Below are 16,761 nucleotides of genomic sequence, written 5' to 3' on the forward strand. Positions count from 1 at the left end.
TTCCAATTTTTATAAATTATCAAAGGAGGAGACATAAGTGGGTTACATGATATCCATTGATGATAGATTAGGGAGGTGGGGAAAGCAAAGTGGGGAAACTTCTGGGATTGGGTAAAAAGTAAAATAGACACATGCTTCTTTTACATAAGTGGGCATAGGATAGTTAAATCAACAATTAACAGATCACAATAACAATGAGGGAATTTGTGGTCTCTGCCCTGGTGACCTGGTCCATTGGTTGTCCCCTGACATTCCACAGGTATGTTGTCTTAGATGCAAAAAGACAGGCTCATGCGGGTCCAAGTTCCTCAGCCTAGGACTTGACCCCTTTGGACGCCAGGAATTGGAAGAATACACGAGTGGCCATAGGTAGGTGGGACATGCTTTATTATGAACAAAGCAGCCAACAGCTGGCTGGTCAGTGGCACCTTATATACTCACTCAAACAAAAGAGGCCTCGTGCCAATTAGAGGCATCTGTGTTACATTAACAAAAGTGGTTATTTAAGGGTGCGCTTGCGCAGTATGGTAGTGCTACTGCTGAGTCATTGCCCTCATGCATGCGTAGGGCAAAGGGGCCTTTAAAATAGTAATACTGCTGTGTCATTGCCTGCACACATTCATATGGTGAGTGGGCCTTTAACCTCTGGAGTACTCTGGTCAGGGCCCCCACAGTTCAGTTAAAGTCGAAGTTGATCTTTGTTAGGGAAGATATTGGCCTAGGACAGTGGTTCTCAACCTTCCTAATGCCGGGACTCTTTAATACAGTTCCTCATGTTGTGGTGACCCCCATCCATAAAATTATTTTCGTTGCTACTTCTTAACTGTAATTTTGCTACTGTTATGAATCGTAATGTAAATATCTGATATGCAGGATGTATTTTCATTGTTACAAATTGAACATAAAAAGCATAGTGATTAATCACAAAAACAATATGTAATTATATATGTGTTTTCCGATGGTCTTAGGCGACCCCTGTGAAAGGGTCGTTCGACCCCCAAAAGGGTCGTGACCCACAGGTTGAGAACCGCTGGCCTAGGACATTATAAACTGCTTTTTAATTAAAATGTTTAATTTCAGACCATGTTTTGTGGTTACTTTAGGTCTGTGAGTTTGCAAGGTTACCATGCAGGCTTTCCCTGAGTCAGGTTAGCATGTGGCCTTTTTTCGTCCATACTTTGAATTTCAGTTCATTGGAAAGGAGTTTGTTTACTTAATAATGTTAGCTTATAGTAGGTTCTGCATTTTGAAGAACCTGGACTTATCCTCCTCACCACAAAGTCCTCAAAATTAAAATTTTAAATAAAATCACTAAAATGGAATGTGTAAGTGCATGTTTGTGTAATTTGGAGGACATAATAAACTGGGTAAGCAAGTTAGGAAACTCCAAAAGGAAGAAGGAAAAGATATATATCTGACTACATAAAAATTGTATGGTAAAAGATGCCATAAGCAAAGTCAAAATGTTATCGGTGGAAGTGGGGTTTTTGGAGTACCGAGAGGAAATGAATTTCCTGAGGCCACCACTGGATGATGGGGTTTCTTGGAAAGCTTTATTTATGATGTAAAATTAAGGGGATTCCCCTCCGAGGTCCCATCTCTGTTCACATCCCCATGGAAGTCCAACCATGTCCTCAGCAGGGCTAAAATAACGGCCACTGCCCATAGTTTCTGCTCCATATTAAAGTTCAGTCCAGCATCCTGCATGTGGTGTTCGAATGGTCATGGCCATGTGGCTGCTTAAAGCGATATGGCTATGGAGAGAGAACATGGAGCAAGAGAGCAAGAGCCAGAAAGAGGGAACTCTTTAGGCATTTTTAACCAGGAGCTTCTTCAAACTAACCAATTAACTTGCCAAGATTTCACAGCTTCTGTTAGAGTCTACCCCCTAGCCAATCCATTGTTCCCCAGTATCAGAGGCAAGCTCCTTAGCCAGGTACTTGACCCTTCTGGGTGCAGGAAACTGAAAAAAAAACATGCTTTATTACAAACAAAGCAGCCAACAACAGGCTGGAAAGTCAGTGGCAACTTATATACAAGCTCAAACAAAAGACCCTTCTCGCCAAATAGTGAACTCAGTATTTCAGTTATGGAAAAGTACGCCTGCGCAGTGTAAGATTGTTGTATCCTTGCTTTTGCACCTGCGTCTGACAAATTGGCCTTGGCCTTGAACATCCACCGTACTTTAGACAGTGCCCTCACACCCAGGCTAGACCTACAGGCAAGCACCTTTCCTATGTCACCTGACTTCTGTGTATGTGCCTCCCTCCCTTTTTTCCCCTCAGCAATCCAGTACCAGATAGGGGAACACAATGCCGTGTGAAAATGTAGCTTCCTTTATTACTATTAACTAGCTAGTTATGACAATAACAAAAAATCAAACAATAGACTACCAAAACTGATTTGCTCTTCATGACCAACAAAGGATTAATGTCACTTTTACCCAGAGAGCTGCTATTCCTTGATAAGAAAAATCAAACAACCCAGTAAAAAAGTGGTAATTTGCAAAAGAGAAATTACACATGGCTGATAAAGGAAAAGATGGCCAGTTTTATAAGTGATCTGGAAAATATAATAACCATGAGAGCCCATGTTTCCCTCATTACATCGAGTCAGTGCTAGTGAGGGTGTGGGAAATAGGCATGTCAGACAGTGCTGTTGGCAACATGAATTTGTATTATGTAATTGTGATAATAATCTGGCAATATTTATTAAAATTTAAAATGTACCTGCCCTTTTGCCCAACATTCTTTTTTTTGGAACCTACACCATTGAAACAAACCCCCAGTAAATAAATATATAGGTATGTTGCAGGTGGCAGAAATAGCACTGGGTGTTGGACCCATGGGGTCAGACTAGATCTGGGTTCAGCAACTTCGGTACTTGAGTTCTGGCGAGGAAAGAATTCTGAGCCAAGACTCTATAAGAAAGCATCTTCTATATACTATTATATAAAAGGCTAATATGCAAAGTGTCCCCTCGGGAGTTCGACCAGGAAACTGGGAGTTTGATTGCTCGCTATGATGTGCGCTGACCGCCAGGGGGGCGGCACGGAACATGGCGGGCGACCAGCGGCAGCAGCAGTGGACCGCTGAGGGAGCAAGGGAAAGAGGAGCTGGAGAGGCGGGGAATATGATCTAGGGACCCTACCCGTGCACAAATTTCATGTACTGGGCCTCTAGTCTATACTAATAAAAGATTAATATGCTAATTAGACCGGACGTCTTCCGACTTTCTTCTAGACATCCTTTCAAACAAAGCCACAGCGGCTGCAAGCGCTGAGGGCCGGCAGCTGCAGTGGCTGTGGGGGTCGGTCCAGTGCCATAGTCCCTTTTGCAGAGGCCACAGGAGAAGGTGCCGCAGGAGAAGGCAGAAGGGAGAAGGCAGTGCTGTGGGTGAAGGGAGAAGGGAGAAGGCCAGCGCCACGCGAGAAGGCAGAAGGGAGAAGGTGGCAGTTAGGCAGTTAGGGGGATCAGGCCAGCAGGGGAGAGCAGTTAGGGAGATCAGGCTGGCAGGGGAGAGCAGTTAGGGGGATCAGGCAGGCAGGCAGAGCCAGTTAGGAGCCAGTGGTTCTGGGTTGTGAGAGGGATCCTGGAGAGGGTGCAGGCTAGGCTTAGGGGCCCCCACCCCCATGCACGAATTTCTTGCAACGGGCCTCTAGTCTATATATATAAAAAGCCAGTGACCAGAATGCTGTAATGACCGGAACGACCTGTTGCTATGCTGCCTACTGCAACCAGCAAACTGGCCCAATTGGGAGTGGAGCCGGCCAGCCAACTTCCTGCGGCCCCTCCCTCCAGCCCCATCCCCAATCACTCCCAGTACCCCAATAGGATGCGGGGCCAGCTGGCCAACCTCCTGCAGCCCCTCCCCCGAGCCGGCCCTTACTCCAATAGGGGGTGGGGCCTGTCGGCAAATCTCCTGTGGCCCTCCCCCTGGCCGGCCCGCCCCCGATTGTCCCCCCAACCCCATCAGCTCGCAAGCCCTCCCCCTGGTCAGCCCCACCCCTGATGGTCCCCCACACTCCAATCAGGCAGGGCCAGGTGGTCAAACACCCGCAGCCCCTCCCCCCGCTGGCCCTGCCCTGAATCAGCCCCCGCCCCCCCCACTCTGATCAGAGGCAAGGCCAGCAGCTACTGCTTGCGGCCCCTCCCCTCAGCTGGCCCTGCCCCTGATTGGTCCCCCTGACACCAATCAGGGGCAGGGCCAACTGGCCCACTGCCCACAGCCCCTTCCCATGGCCACCCTGCCTTCAATCAGTCCCCCCGACCCCAATCCGGGGCAGGACCTGCCAGCCAATCACCCGTGGTCCCTCCCCACTGGCCTGCCCAGTCCTGATTGGGCCCCGATGAGGGCAGGCTGGCTGGCCAACCTCCTGCCACCTCTTCCTCCTGGTAGTCTCCCCTTCCCGACAGGCTCGGCCCGATCCGCGTACACTGGGCCTCTAGTTTATTTATAAAATCACAGAGGTGGAAGAAGTAATTTGAAGAAATGGGCTGAGGAAATGAGTTATGGAGGCAAAGGAAGGGCCCTAGTAACTTGGGAGTGAGGAAAGTGATGGTAATGCACCTGGTTGGGGGGGCGGTGTGGTCGTACTGCCAGAAGGGAGAGCTTACTGGGTCCTCCGTCCTAAGGGTTTTAAGGGTGGAGATTTTAGTCCAAGGGAAGATCTTAATAGAATATTTAGCAGCTTTCCAGGTGCTTCCTTCCAGGTTTGGTCTCCACTGATGATTGGTCAGTGCCAGAGCAGGGGCTTGCCAATGCAGCTGGTTCTGAGGGCAGTCATGGGGTCGCTGGTCTGGTTTTGTGGCTCTTTTGGGCCTGAAGGTGAAATACAGCTGAGGCCTACATGTTATCTCTAGGGATGAAAGGTCAAGGGGTCCAAACTGCATGACGAGCATATGTTAGGGGAGAAAAGGTCACCGTGGGGCGAGATCCCACCCTACTGTTGTCTTTTGCTAAGCACACAGGGCTTTCTGCCCTGGTCACCTTCTGTACCTGGACCATGGTCCTTGCTCTGCTCATGTGTCTCTAACTGCCTACCACAGGTATAGGCTTATTATTGCAGCGTGAAATATAGTGGTTAAAAAAAACCCTGGGGATATTTGAATATATAGGGGAATTGTTGAATAAATTATGGCATACACACACACACACACAGAGGCTATTATGCAGATATTAGAAAGAATGTTAGATATCCATGTATGAACTTGGAGGCAAATATTTGTTGGTGATTTTTTAAAGTTGTAGTGTGTTAAACATATTTAGTGTGATTCCATTTTGGTTATTTAAAAAATAAGAGGCAAAATACCACTCCATGATCTATGTTTATATGAGAGAATGTATAGAAGGGTGCCAGGCTGTATGTGTAAACACTGGCTTCTCACGTATTGGACTGTAGGGGAGAGATCATTATGTTTTTATTTTATATCTTTACCATTTTAACTTCTCAAAAGAAAAAGTAATTACAAAATTACTTTGTAATTTAAAAAAATCTAATAAAATCAACAAGGAAAAATTAACTTGGATTTAAATTTTATTTAATATGTACAACATTATACTATTTCTTAGTGTTGATATGAAATGTGACTTTTATGGGTGGGGTAGGGGCTGTAATATAAGTTCTGCTAACCTCAGAGTTCTTTAGTTTATACCTAATTATAACATCACACTGATACTACTGAAGTCTTATATCGGGGGAGTTTTGTTGGAGCTGTAGTAAGAGCTACAGTAAACATTTAGAGTTAATATAAGGAATAAAATGTAAACTTTCTATGTAAGCTACATAATTCATGGGTATCTTAAGACATTAAAATGGAGAGAGATTATACTTCAGAACCTAAGTGCCTAATGTTAGTTAAAAATATACCTATGATTCTGTTTCTTTGGGTTTTGTTCTGGTCAATCTTTAATTCAACAATTCACATTAGAATTCATTAGTAGTTCCTTTTCATGATGCAAGGTAAGTGGTTGTTTCTAATTACAAATTCTAAGTATAATCTTATTTCCTTCTCAGGAGACTATTTGGTAGCAATTGAAGAGAAAAACCAAGCTACATTTCTACGTGCTTATGTGAACTGGAGAAGTAAAAGGACTGAAAATTCTCGAGTGTGCATCCGAATGGTTGGACATAATGTGGAGGCACCTTTTCGAGAAACCTTCAGAGACCAGATGTCTATTGTTGAAATGCCGCTTTCTGAGACCCCCTTGTGCATTTCCTGTTGTCCTGTGAAAGGAGACCTTCTTGTTGGCTGCACAAATAAGTTAGTCTTATTTAGTCTGAAGTATCAGATCATTAATGAAGAATTCCCAGTATTGGACTTTGAGCGTTCTTTAATTATACACATACATAATATAACTCCTGTTGAAATTTCTTTCTGTGTTGGATATATGGCTGTCATGTCAGACTTAGAAGTTTTAATCCTAAAGCTGGAGTCAAACCCTAAAAATGGAGAGAGTGTTCATCACCATCCACATAAGCCCAACAGTCCAGTGACACAGGCAGAAGGTAAATGGTGACTTTGCTTTCTTGTTCTAGGTATAGAGTAAACCTCTCTTCTGGCAATCTCTGAAGCACTCTGGTATATATATATTGCCAAGCCACATTGTGTATAGATTGAGTTATTCCTAAAACATGGGATTGGGTTTGTGATCTTATTCTGTAGCATGCAATGCATTTCAGTAATATTTGTCAATAGAAATAATGGAGCAACTGTTCGATGAGAAGTTTGTAGTCCCAGTTCTTATATTTGTTAGTTGAATGAGCTTGGGTTTGGAATACCATTTCTGGGTTTTAGTTTCCTCATGTATAAAACGGGGCTTATAATGAATCCTGTTGTATTTGATCAGTTATTATGAGAAATAAATGAGCAAGTGCTAAGACTTCAGAACCATAGTGCCTTGTTAATACATGAAGTATGTGTATGTATAAATAAGTAACATTATTCCTTGTCTATTTAATTGGTGGGAGATGTTGTGAAATGTAATTTCATTCAAGTAGCATTTAGACTTGTTGAACTCTTCTTCAATATTATTTTTTAAGGCACCAGTAATGAAACTTTGCAACTTGAGTCAGAGGATTTTGTGATCTGCCAGAAGCCCATGGAACTTCTTGGTCAAAATAGTGAACAGTCTGGAGTATCTGTTACCCTGGAATCAACGGGATTAGATGATGAAAAAATAAAATATTTCCATGTTCAGCATCTGCTCTATAGGTATTAGGAAGTTTTTTATGCACCAGCATTTAATATGTATTTGCCTGTTTAAAGTACATGGAAACTAGATCTCTCTCCCTGTCTGTCTTTTTAAACTCACAGACGTTTTGCTCCTGATATTTCGTCCTATGTCTTGTCTGATGACATTAAGTTGCATTCACTTCAGCTGCTACCCATTTACCAAACAGGTAAGTATGACCCTGATACAGTGCAGTGAGGTGAAAGGCTGCTCGGAGGAATAATAACGTGTGTAATAGGTTAGGTTCTTCTACTGAGTCTTCCTGTAGCTTTGGACAAGTTCCTTAGCAAATCTCTGTGAGCACTAGAAAGGGAAGTTGTGTCTGCTAGGAGAAGCCATGGATAGGACATGACAGACAAATGCCATTTCCCTTTTTAAAAAAATGGTCACTAGACCCAAAAAACCCTGCTATAGTTGATGTTTACTGGGTTCCAGCTGGGTTTTTGGCAGACTTCTGTGGTAGCCGTGAGCAAGGTGGGGATGGACTGAAGGAAGTTCATTCAGAGCAGTGTTTTTCAGTCGTGCTGCACACTGGGTTTACTTGGGTACCTTTAAAAATAGTGATGCCCAGCCTGACCAGCGTGGCTCAGTGGTTGAGTGTCAACCTATGAACCAGGAGGTCATGGTTCAATTCTGGGTTCGATTCTTGGTCAGGGAACCTGCCCAGATTGTGGGCTCGATCCCCAGTGGGGGGCATGCAGGAGGCAGCCAATCTGATTCTCTCTCATCATTGATGTTTCTATCTCTCTCTCCGTCTCCCTTCCTCTCTGAAATTTAAGAAAAATAGTAATGCCCAAACTCTACTAGTATATGCTGGAAATTCTGACATAATCTGTCTATTATGGAACCTGGGTACCAGTATTTTTTAAAAGCTTCCCAGGAATGTAATGGGCAGCCAAAATTGAGAATCAACATCGGGTTCTATACTTAGTCCTGACCTGTTTAATATCTTTAGGTGTTGCCTAGAGAAAGGTATAAATATTGTTCTGATTAAATGTGTTTATACCCTCATTTATTTTTTATTTGTTTTAGTAAACATTTACTGAATACTTGCTATGCTGGGTATGGTGCTGAATACTAGGGAATTAATAATAAGCAAAAGTAGGCAAAGTATTTAAACTCAAGGAGCTTATGGTCCTATGGGGGAGATAGATGATTATTAGTCAAACTAGAAGCCCGTTGCACGAAAATTCACGCAATAGGCCTTCCTTCCCCTGGCTGCTGGCACCGGTTTTCCTCTGGCACCTGGAACCCAGGCCTTTGGTCTTCAGTCTTCAGTCTTCACTCCAGCCGGAGCCTTCAGTCTTCACTCCGTGCCTGAGTATGCAAATTAACTACCATCTTTGTTGGGTTAATTTGCATAGTCGCTCTGATTGGCTGGTGAGCGTAGTGGAGTGACACCAATTTGCATGTTTCTCTTTTATTAGTGTAGATAATCACAAAAAAGAGGATACAGTTACATGCTGAAATGAGTTCTCCATTGAGGGGAAAAACAAAACAAAAAACCTGCCTTGAAAGCCTATAACAAAAAATCCTAACCTCATCTGGTGGTCAGGGAATGCTTCTTGAGAAGAAGATCTGAAGAGTGAAATGGTGCTGGTTTGGGGATAGGGTGCAGAAGAAGTGGCAAAGGCGTTGTCACGAGGGCAAATCTTGTTTGAGGAACTGAGAGAAGCAAGACCATGGTGAGTTGAGCAAGGAAGAGGGGGTTGGGAGCCCAGGCTGGAGACAAGATAGGACCCATAGCCATGTTAGAGGGTAAACTCTATCAAGTGGCTTCCCATAGCACTTGGGATAAAATCCAAAATTCCTACATGACCCTGATTCTGGGCTTATCTTGTCCCTCTCACCATGCTTACTATTCTCATCCATATGGCCTTTCTTTCATCCTCAGATATGCCAGGTGCACTCTTTCTTGTGTAAGGCTTATTACTTAGTCTTCAAGTCCTGAGGTTATACTTTCCCCAGATCTTGCATGTCTCACAGCTCAAGTGTCACCTAACCACAGAGGACTTCCCTGAACTCTCAATTTAAACTATTCCATCTCTACATACTACCCAGTTTGTTTAGTCTCTACTACAGTCCCCATTACTAGAATGAATGCAGTTACCTTGTCTTGTGCACTGTTGTATTCCCCAAACCGAGAACAGTGGCACTTAGTAGGTATGTGATGAATGTTTAATAGGCAAATGGAAGGATAGTGCATATTTGAGCTGGGCCCTAAGGGATGAGTAGAACTTTTAGGAGATGGAGATTTTAGTGAAATATTACATAAGAGGAACCAACGTGTACAAGGTACAAAAGTGTTTGGAGATTAATGAGCAATTCTGTCTGATGAGAGCACAGATGTGTATAGGAAAGGAGGGAGAAAAAAATGGACAGGTTGTTCTGGGCCAATTATGGAGAATGCAGAATTGGACTTTCTTCTGTTATTAATGGGTGTCTTTGAAGAGTATCAATCAGAGCTAACTTTAAAAAAATACACTTTGATTATGAAAAATTTCAAGCACAGAGATATAGAGTAAATGGTATAATGAACCCATCACACAGCTTCAGTAGTGTCTCGTGATTACTCCCTGCCAGATTATTTTGATGCAAATTCTAGAGTTTATACCGTTCCATCCATAAATATTTCAGCATGTATTTCTAAAAGAAAAGGATTCCTTTTTTTAAACAAACCCAAAATACCATTTTACATTTTTATTTTTTTAATATGTTTTTATTGATTTTTAGAGGGAGAGGAGAAGGGAGAAAGAGATAGAAACACCAATGATAAGAAAGAATCAAAATGATTGGCTGCCTCTTGCACACCCTCCACTGAGGATCCAACCTGCAACCTGGATATGTGCCCTGACCAAGAATCGAACTGTGACCTCCTGGTTCATGGATTGAAGCTCAACTACTGAACCACACTAGCCAGGCCCATTTTATATTTAAAAAATTTCATTAATATCAAATATCCAGTTAGTGTTCAGATTTTCCTAATTGTCTAAAAATTTTTTCTTTAATTCATTTGTTTGGATCAGATTCATTTGTTTGGTTCATATATCACAATTGGTTGCTATGTCTTTAAAATTTGTCTTTAAAGTCTCTTTTTGTTGTTGTTGTTAAGCCTCACCTGAGGATATTTTTCCACTGATTTTTAGAGAGAGTGGAAGGGAGGGGGAGAGACAGAGAGAGAGAGAGAGAAACATCGATATGAGAGAGACACATCACTTGGTTGCCTCGATTGGTTGCTTCCCTCACATCCTCAAAAGGAGGCGGGGAAATGAGCCTGCAACCGAGGCACATGCCTTTGACCGGAATCGCACCCGGGATCCTTCAGTCCGAGGGCCGATACTCTATCCCCTGAGACAAACTAGCTAGAGCTAAAGTCTCTTTTAATATGTAGGCTGTCTCTTCCTCCCTCTTTTTCTTTTCTTTGCAATTTGTTTAGCAAGAAACTGCACTGATAACTGTAGAATTTCCCAAAATCTGAATTCTGCTAATTAACTTCCCACAGTGTCATTAAACATTTTCCTGTATCTCCTATATTTCCCTGTGATTTGGTAGTTCTATCTTTTTTTATTTTTATTGATTTTAGAGAGAGGAAGAGAGAGGGACAGAGAGATAGAAGTATCGATGAGAGAGAAATACTGATCAGCCTGCCTCCTGCACACTTCCTACTGGGGATCAAGCCCACAACCGGGGCATGTGTCCTGACCAGGAGTCAAACCATGATCTGGTTCATGGGCCCATCCTCAACCACTAAGCCACAATTGGCTAGGCTTGGTAGTTCTATTTAAAGCTACATTTTTCATTATGGTAGCCATTAGTCACGTGTTGTTATTGAGCACTTGAAATGTCATGAGTCTACATTGAAATATACTGTAAGTATAAAAGTCACACTAGATCTTGAAGATGTAGTATAAAAAAATATAAAATACCTCATTACATTTTTGTTGATTGCTTGTTGACATGATGTTTTGATTATATTGGTTAATATGACATATTAAATGTTGTATTTTGCCTGCTTTTACTTTTGTAATTGTGATTTCTGGGAAACTTTAAATTACATATGTGGCTCACATTACATTTCTGTTGACAGTGCTAGTCTAGACTTAGTCTTGATCATAATAATAATAATTATTATTATGTAACACAAGTAGTGTTGAGTTCTGTTGAAAGGTACTTAGAATCTGGTTGTCTCTTTTTGTAATATTAATAGCCATTAATGATTATTATCTAGCTCTGTTCATTTATTAGGAGTTAGAATATGGTGATATTCTAATTATATCACTCCTTTTTAATTTCTTACTGGCATTCTTCTATAAAGAGCAACTTCCCTTAAAAAGCTCTTTGGTTATCTACTAATAGACTTTTTTGCCTAAAAAAGTAAAAATATTGCTTCCCTTTGTTTTCTGGTTTTATTGTTTGTTTGTTTTTTCTTTTTCATACAGATTCTCTTACTTCTGAGAGAAAAAATTTGTCTCAGGAAAAGGAGTTGCTGAGTCTCTTTTGTTTTTTCTCATTGCCTCATGTGGGCTATCTCTACCTGGTGGTCAAATCGGTTGAATTAATGTCAGTTTACCAATATCCCGAGAAGTCTCAACAGGCAGTACTCACGCCACAATTTTTGCATGTCATCACAAGGTATGTTACAGTTGCTGGCCTTTGAGTCACTTATTTTTCTGTAAATTCTTGAGGTGCTTTCCAAATCTAAATGAGAATCGAGTGAACCAATATATAACTCTGAAAATTAATGTATATATCTGCCTTTTGATGGCCCATACCTGCCCTTTTAGTGTAAATGTTCTGGTTTTGCCTTTTTTCATTTTCTGAGACTGGATGGGGATCTTTGTAAGAAAGAAGGAGGTTCTTCATGAGGAAGATTTTTTTTTAAAATATATTAATTTTTTACAGAGAGGAAGGGAGAGGGATAGAGAGTTAGAAACATCGATGAGAGAGAAACATCGATCAGCTGCCTCCTGCATACCTCCTCCAGGGGATGTGCCCGCAACCAAGGTACATGCCCTTGACCAGAATCAAACCTGGGACCTTTCAGTCCACAGGTCCATGCTCTAGCCACTAAGCCAAACCCGTTAGGGCCATGAGGAAGATTTTTATAAGGAATTCTAATGAAAAGTCAGTGGGGCCAGTCAGGGCATCTCTAGATTTCTTTTCCTAATTTTTTTTCAGTGCTACTATATCTTTTCTGTATGAGTTGAATTATTCCATAATGATTTAGAACTGTGAAGGGGCCAGAAACACTATCTGATTGTATCTTTCATTAGTGCAGATGGGGAAGTAGTCCAGAGGTTGAGATTGGTCAAGGTCATGTTGCTAATTGTTGGCAGGTATCTTTTGAGTTGCCTTATCCTGGTTTGCTGGCATCTAAGCTGGGGTCTTGAGCAGAACTTTGACCTCATTTCCTTTTATTTCAACTGTAAGTGATGCTTTTGGTTTTATTTCCTGTTTTTTTTTTAAGCTTAGATTATGTGCAAGGCACGTACATTTGGGCCTTCTGGCCGAGCAACTGTGAATAAGGTACACCATCTGCTTTCTAAAGCAACAAAATAGAGGGGGCCAGAGATACATAACCAGGGCACAAACACTAGGAGATTTGTGAAAAATGTCTTAAAACTTCATGAAAGGGGTAGGCACTGGGAGGAGAGAAATTACTTTGGCTAAGTTGTATGGGAAAGTTTTTTGTGTTTGAAGTACGGCCTGAGAGCTAGTTAGAATTTGACAGATGGAAATTGGAGGAGAAGGGCATTATGGAGGGAAGACTATAAACAAAGGGTATGTTATACAGTTTTGCAGGAGCAACCAATAATTTATTGTAAATTAAATTAATTTTTTAAAAGGATAGTGATTTTTTTTTTCTTTCTTTTTTTTTTTCAACTGAGTGGTGGTATCAGAATCTCCAGCAGGTGCTAGAATATATTTCAAACAGCACAAGATCCACCTGGGGATTTGATGCCCACTCCTAGTGTGGGTGCTCCCCTCTTCCCCTACTCTCTGGTGTAAGGAGAAATGCTATTGTGTGTTTCTTAAGTGAACATTGTGGAGGTAGTTAGTCTTTTCAATTTCCAAAGTGTTGTGTAGTGATGTAACTCAGGGCTTTGAAAATTAAACTAAGGATTTTTTAAGGTTTTGACCAAAGAAAGTAATGTGGTCAGAGCATTGTTTTAGGAAAATTAATAGTGGCCATTATGGAGGTTGGATTGAACATAAATAAATAAGCTATTGAAGTGGTTCAGCTAAGGATAATGAAGGGCTGAATTTGGGCAGGGCAGTAGCAGTGAGAAGAGAGAGAAGAATGGATGGGAGAGGTTTTGGCAAGAGAATTAAAAGACTTGGTTTCGGATGGGATAGCTGGAAGGAGGACGCTTGAAAACCCCATGAGTTTTGAGCCTACTTTTATGAAAGAATGGAGGCTGGTGTAGTGTGGGGCAAAAGAGAAATTTGTTTTACACATTTGAGTTGGAAGTGCTTAGGGAATATAAAGAGGAAATGTTAAGTATGCTTTTGGACACATAGGACTAAAGATTAGGGAAGAGAGGAAAACTTAGATGTTTTATTATGATTAAAAAAAGAGCTGATTAATTTAAGTAGTGAGCATAGCTCCAAGAGTGTGTAGTAGAGAAAAATAGCTTAACTAAAAGTCTGGTGAAGGGCATGTTTAGGAAGCAAGAGGTGGAAGAGAAGAATCTTCAAGGATGTGGAGAAACCTAGGAAACAATAGCATCTCAAAACCAAGGGAAAAATAGAGGGAGAAAGGAGGAATAAAATATCAATTTGTATCCCAAAATATTGATGCAAAGATTATCCATCTTTCCTCCATCTCATTGCACAGATGTTACAGGACAGAGAATTTACTGAGTGAACCCTCTAAACTCTCAGCCCCCCCTTAAGTGTAAGTCATGTGTTTTTGCAGACCAGTATGTTTATATACCCTAAAAAAAAAAAAGCAATAGAAAATAAGATTTTATCTAAGAATATAAAACCGTGTAAAATGTTACCCTTACAGCAATGCATAAATGAGTCTTACTTCTCAGAGGCAACCACATCAACATGTTCCTCTGACTTAAAAAAAAAAATACTACTACTATGATTTGTTTTTCACAGAAGTGGATCATATATCCACTGATCAGCATGATTAGCAGCATGTCCTGGACATCTTTCCAGGCAGCACGTTTCAATTCACTTTAATTTTTTACGGTACTCCTTTGTGCTTCAACAGTAGCCAGCAGCTGAAGTGGAGGGGAGTCAGAGGAGCCAGTCTTTTTACCTCTAGACCCTAACAGTAATCCACTACTTTTATTAGACCTTTGGTCATTCTGGCCCCACTGCAGGTGCTGTTTTGTTCCTCACTGTCTCAAAGTACCTTCCAATCATTTTAATTCCTGAGAATGCTCTCTACTCCAAATTTCTAAGTGGTAGTGCTATTGTCATGATTTTAGAGGTTATGTCCTAGAACTTTGTGGAAATAGACAGAAATGGCAGTGGGCTGAGGCTGAAGTGGAGCCCCAACAAACAGATGGAGAGAGCCCTGACTGATGCCCCTTTCCTACCTTGTGCAGAGTCTTTTAAGATTATTGTTAGAATTGCTTTAGTCTTTTGCCTTTTTATTTTAACAGAGTTCATTTTCTTTTTTTTAAATATATTTTTATTGATTTCAGAGGAAGGGAGAGGGAGAGGCAGAAATATCAGTGATGAGAGAGAATCATTGATCAGCTGTCTCCTGCATGCCACACACTGGGGATCGAGCCCGCAAACCCGGGCATGCACCCTCACTGGGAATTGAACTGTGACATCCGGGTTCATAGGTCGATGCTCAAACACTGAGCCATGCCGGCCAGATCAGAGTTCATTTTCACTTCTCCCACTTTTTAATTTGTTTTTTAAAAATCATTCCTGTGAATTCACTACAAGATAGGTTTTGTAGCAATTTCTAAGTTAACTGTTTTTAATGTCAATATTGCAGTGCTGAGTTATCCACCAGTCAGTCACTAGGCATCTATTGTGCACTTACTGTATGGGTCCCTGTGTTGTTTCCACAGAAGCAGCCTGGGGTTGTGGAAAGAGATAGAGGCGTGTGAGGAGACCTGGGATCTAATTTCGCTCTATTCTCCAGGGAGGCCTTGGACCAGTCATGAACCTCCCATGCCCTAATCTTTAAAACAAGCTGCTGGATTGATAATACTTGAAGATTCCATCAGACAGCCTCTGATTTTCTGTTCTACCACTGGATTTGTGTTTGCATCATCTAAGTGTGCTGTCCAGCATAATCCAAGCTCAATTTCATCCTGAGATGAGTGGGATAGAGATAATAGTCAAGAATTTGGGTTCTAATCTTGGCTTTGATACTGAATTCTCTGTACCTTGGACTGGTCCTAGTGGCATAATTTGTCTGCCAAATGAGGCTATTTGACCTAGATCCCAGGTTCTAAACTAGGGGTGTACAACAGAGCCAAATGTAGAATTCTGTGGAGACACACGTGTCTGGATACAGCCCCTAAAAATTATGATTCAATAGGAGTAAGGTGAGGACCAGTTATGTTTTAAAAAATACTCTATAGGGATTTTGAGGACCCTCCTTGATAAGCAGTTTACCTCATCAGCATTTTACAGATACTTGTGTCTTCTTCCCCCTTGGCCATAGTTCTGTTCACCTCCAAAATACTCCCAGCTATGGACACATTTTTGGCCTTCATTTTGCTCAGTGGTCTTTTTCCTTTTCCTCAGTAACAACCTGCAGTGTTTCACAGTGCGGTGCAGTGCGGCAGCAGCTCGTGAGGAGGACCCATACGTGGACTCCACCCTGAAGGTTAGAACTGCATTATTATGACAGTGCAATCTTAGATAAAAAAGGAACGAATACACACTCACAAATGCGCTCTTGGTTGTAAGCAAGGTGAACAGTAAAGGTCTTAAGATCTTGTTTATTTAATTAGAACCTTTGAATGTAAAATAGTAAGCAATTTTTGATTCATGGTTTAGTTGACAATATTTAAGATTATTTTGAAAACATTTCACTCAGAATTTAGGTCTAGTACATAGTTTTGAAAGTTTGGTAAAGAATATGTATAGTGTAACTTCAGGGAGAGTACTTCACAACTATAGTATACTACAATTTTACTTTTTAACAGAAATATTGGTGGCAATTATATGTAGCTATTAACACATCAGTTTAGAAATTAGTATATTCAAGAATACAAAATTGAATAAAGTACATTAAAATAATTTCTTTATATTGTTATCAGATACGCCTATAATTCTTTTGTTATTTTACAAGCCTTCAACAATCTTTTGTATTTCTGTAGACTAAATCTAGGAGTTAATAGATATGTTAGATCAATAACCTCATTTTTAGTATGCTTAGTCTGTGCAAAGCTCTTGACTACAAAATAAACATAGGTCATCTATGATGAAATTCTATGTTTTCTGATGTTGAATTTCTGTTCTCAAAAATATACTGATCATTTTTATGATATTCATCATTTGGTATATCACCTCTGACGTATAAGCTGCTTGAATGGATGT

At 41.1% G+C, this 16,761-nt stretch overlaps 1 protein-coding gene across 4 annotated transcripts in view; it reads left to right on the plus strand.

Moving 5' to 3' along the window:
• HPS3 (HPS3 biogenesis of lysosomal organelles complex 2 subunit 1) overlaps positions 1-16,761 on the plus strand; it is a 76,200-nt gene that overhangs the window by 19,769 nt on the left and 39,670 nt on the right. For all 4 annotated transcript variants that reach the window (XR_011470294.1, XM_070405948.1, XM_070405947.1 and 1 more), the window contains exons 2-6: positions 6,017-6,508; positions 7,043-7,214; positions 7,317-7,402; positions 11,673-11,865; positions 15,964-16,045. Coding sequence is in view for 3 of the 4 variants with exons in the window: in XM_070405948.1 (XP_070262049.1) it covers positions 6,017-6,508; positions 7,043-7,214; positions 7,317-7,402; positions 11,673-11,865; positions 15,964-16,045 (1,025 nt within the window). In the remaining variant the exon portion in view is untranslated. The remainder of the gene's footprint in view (positions 1-6,016; positions 6,509-7,042; positions 7,215-7,316; positions 7,403-11,672; positions 11,866-15,963; positions 16,046-16,761) is intronic.

This window comes from Myotis yumanensis, unplaced genomic scaffold (assembly GCF_028538775.1).
Source record: "Myotis yumanensis isolate MYYU_CA2020_CCGP unplaced genomic scaffold, mMyoYum1.0.hap1 SCAF_2, whole genome shotgun sequence".
Taxonomy (NCBI): Eukaryota; Metazoa; Chordata; class Mammalia; order Chiroptera; family Vespertilionidae; genus Myotis; species Myotis yumanensis.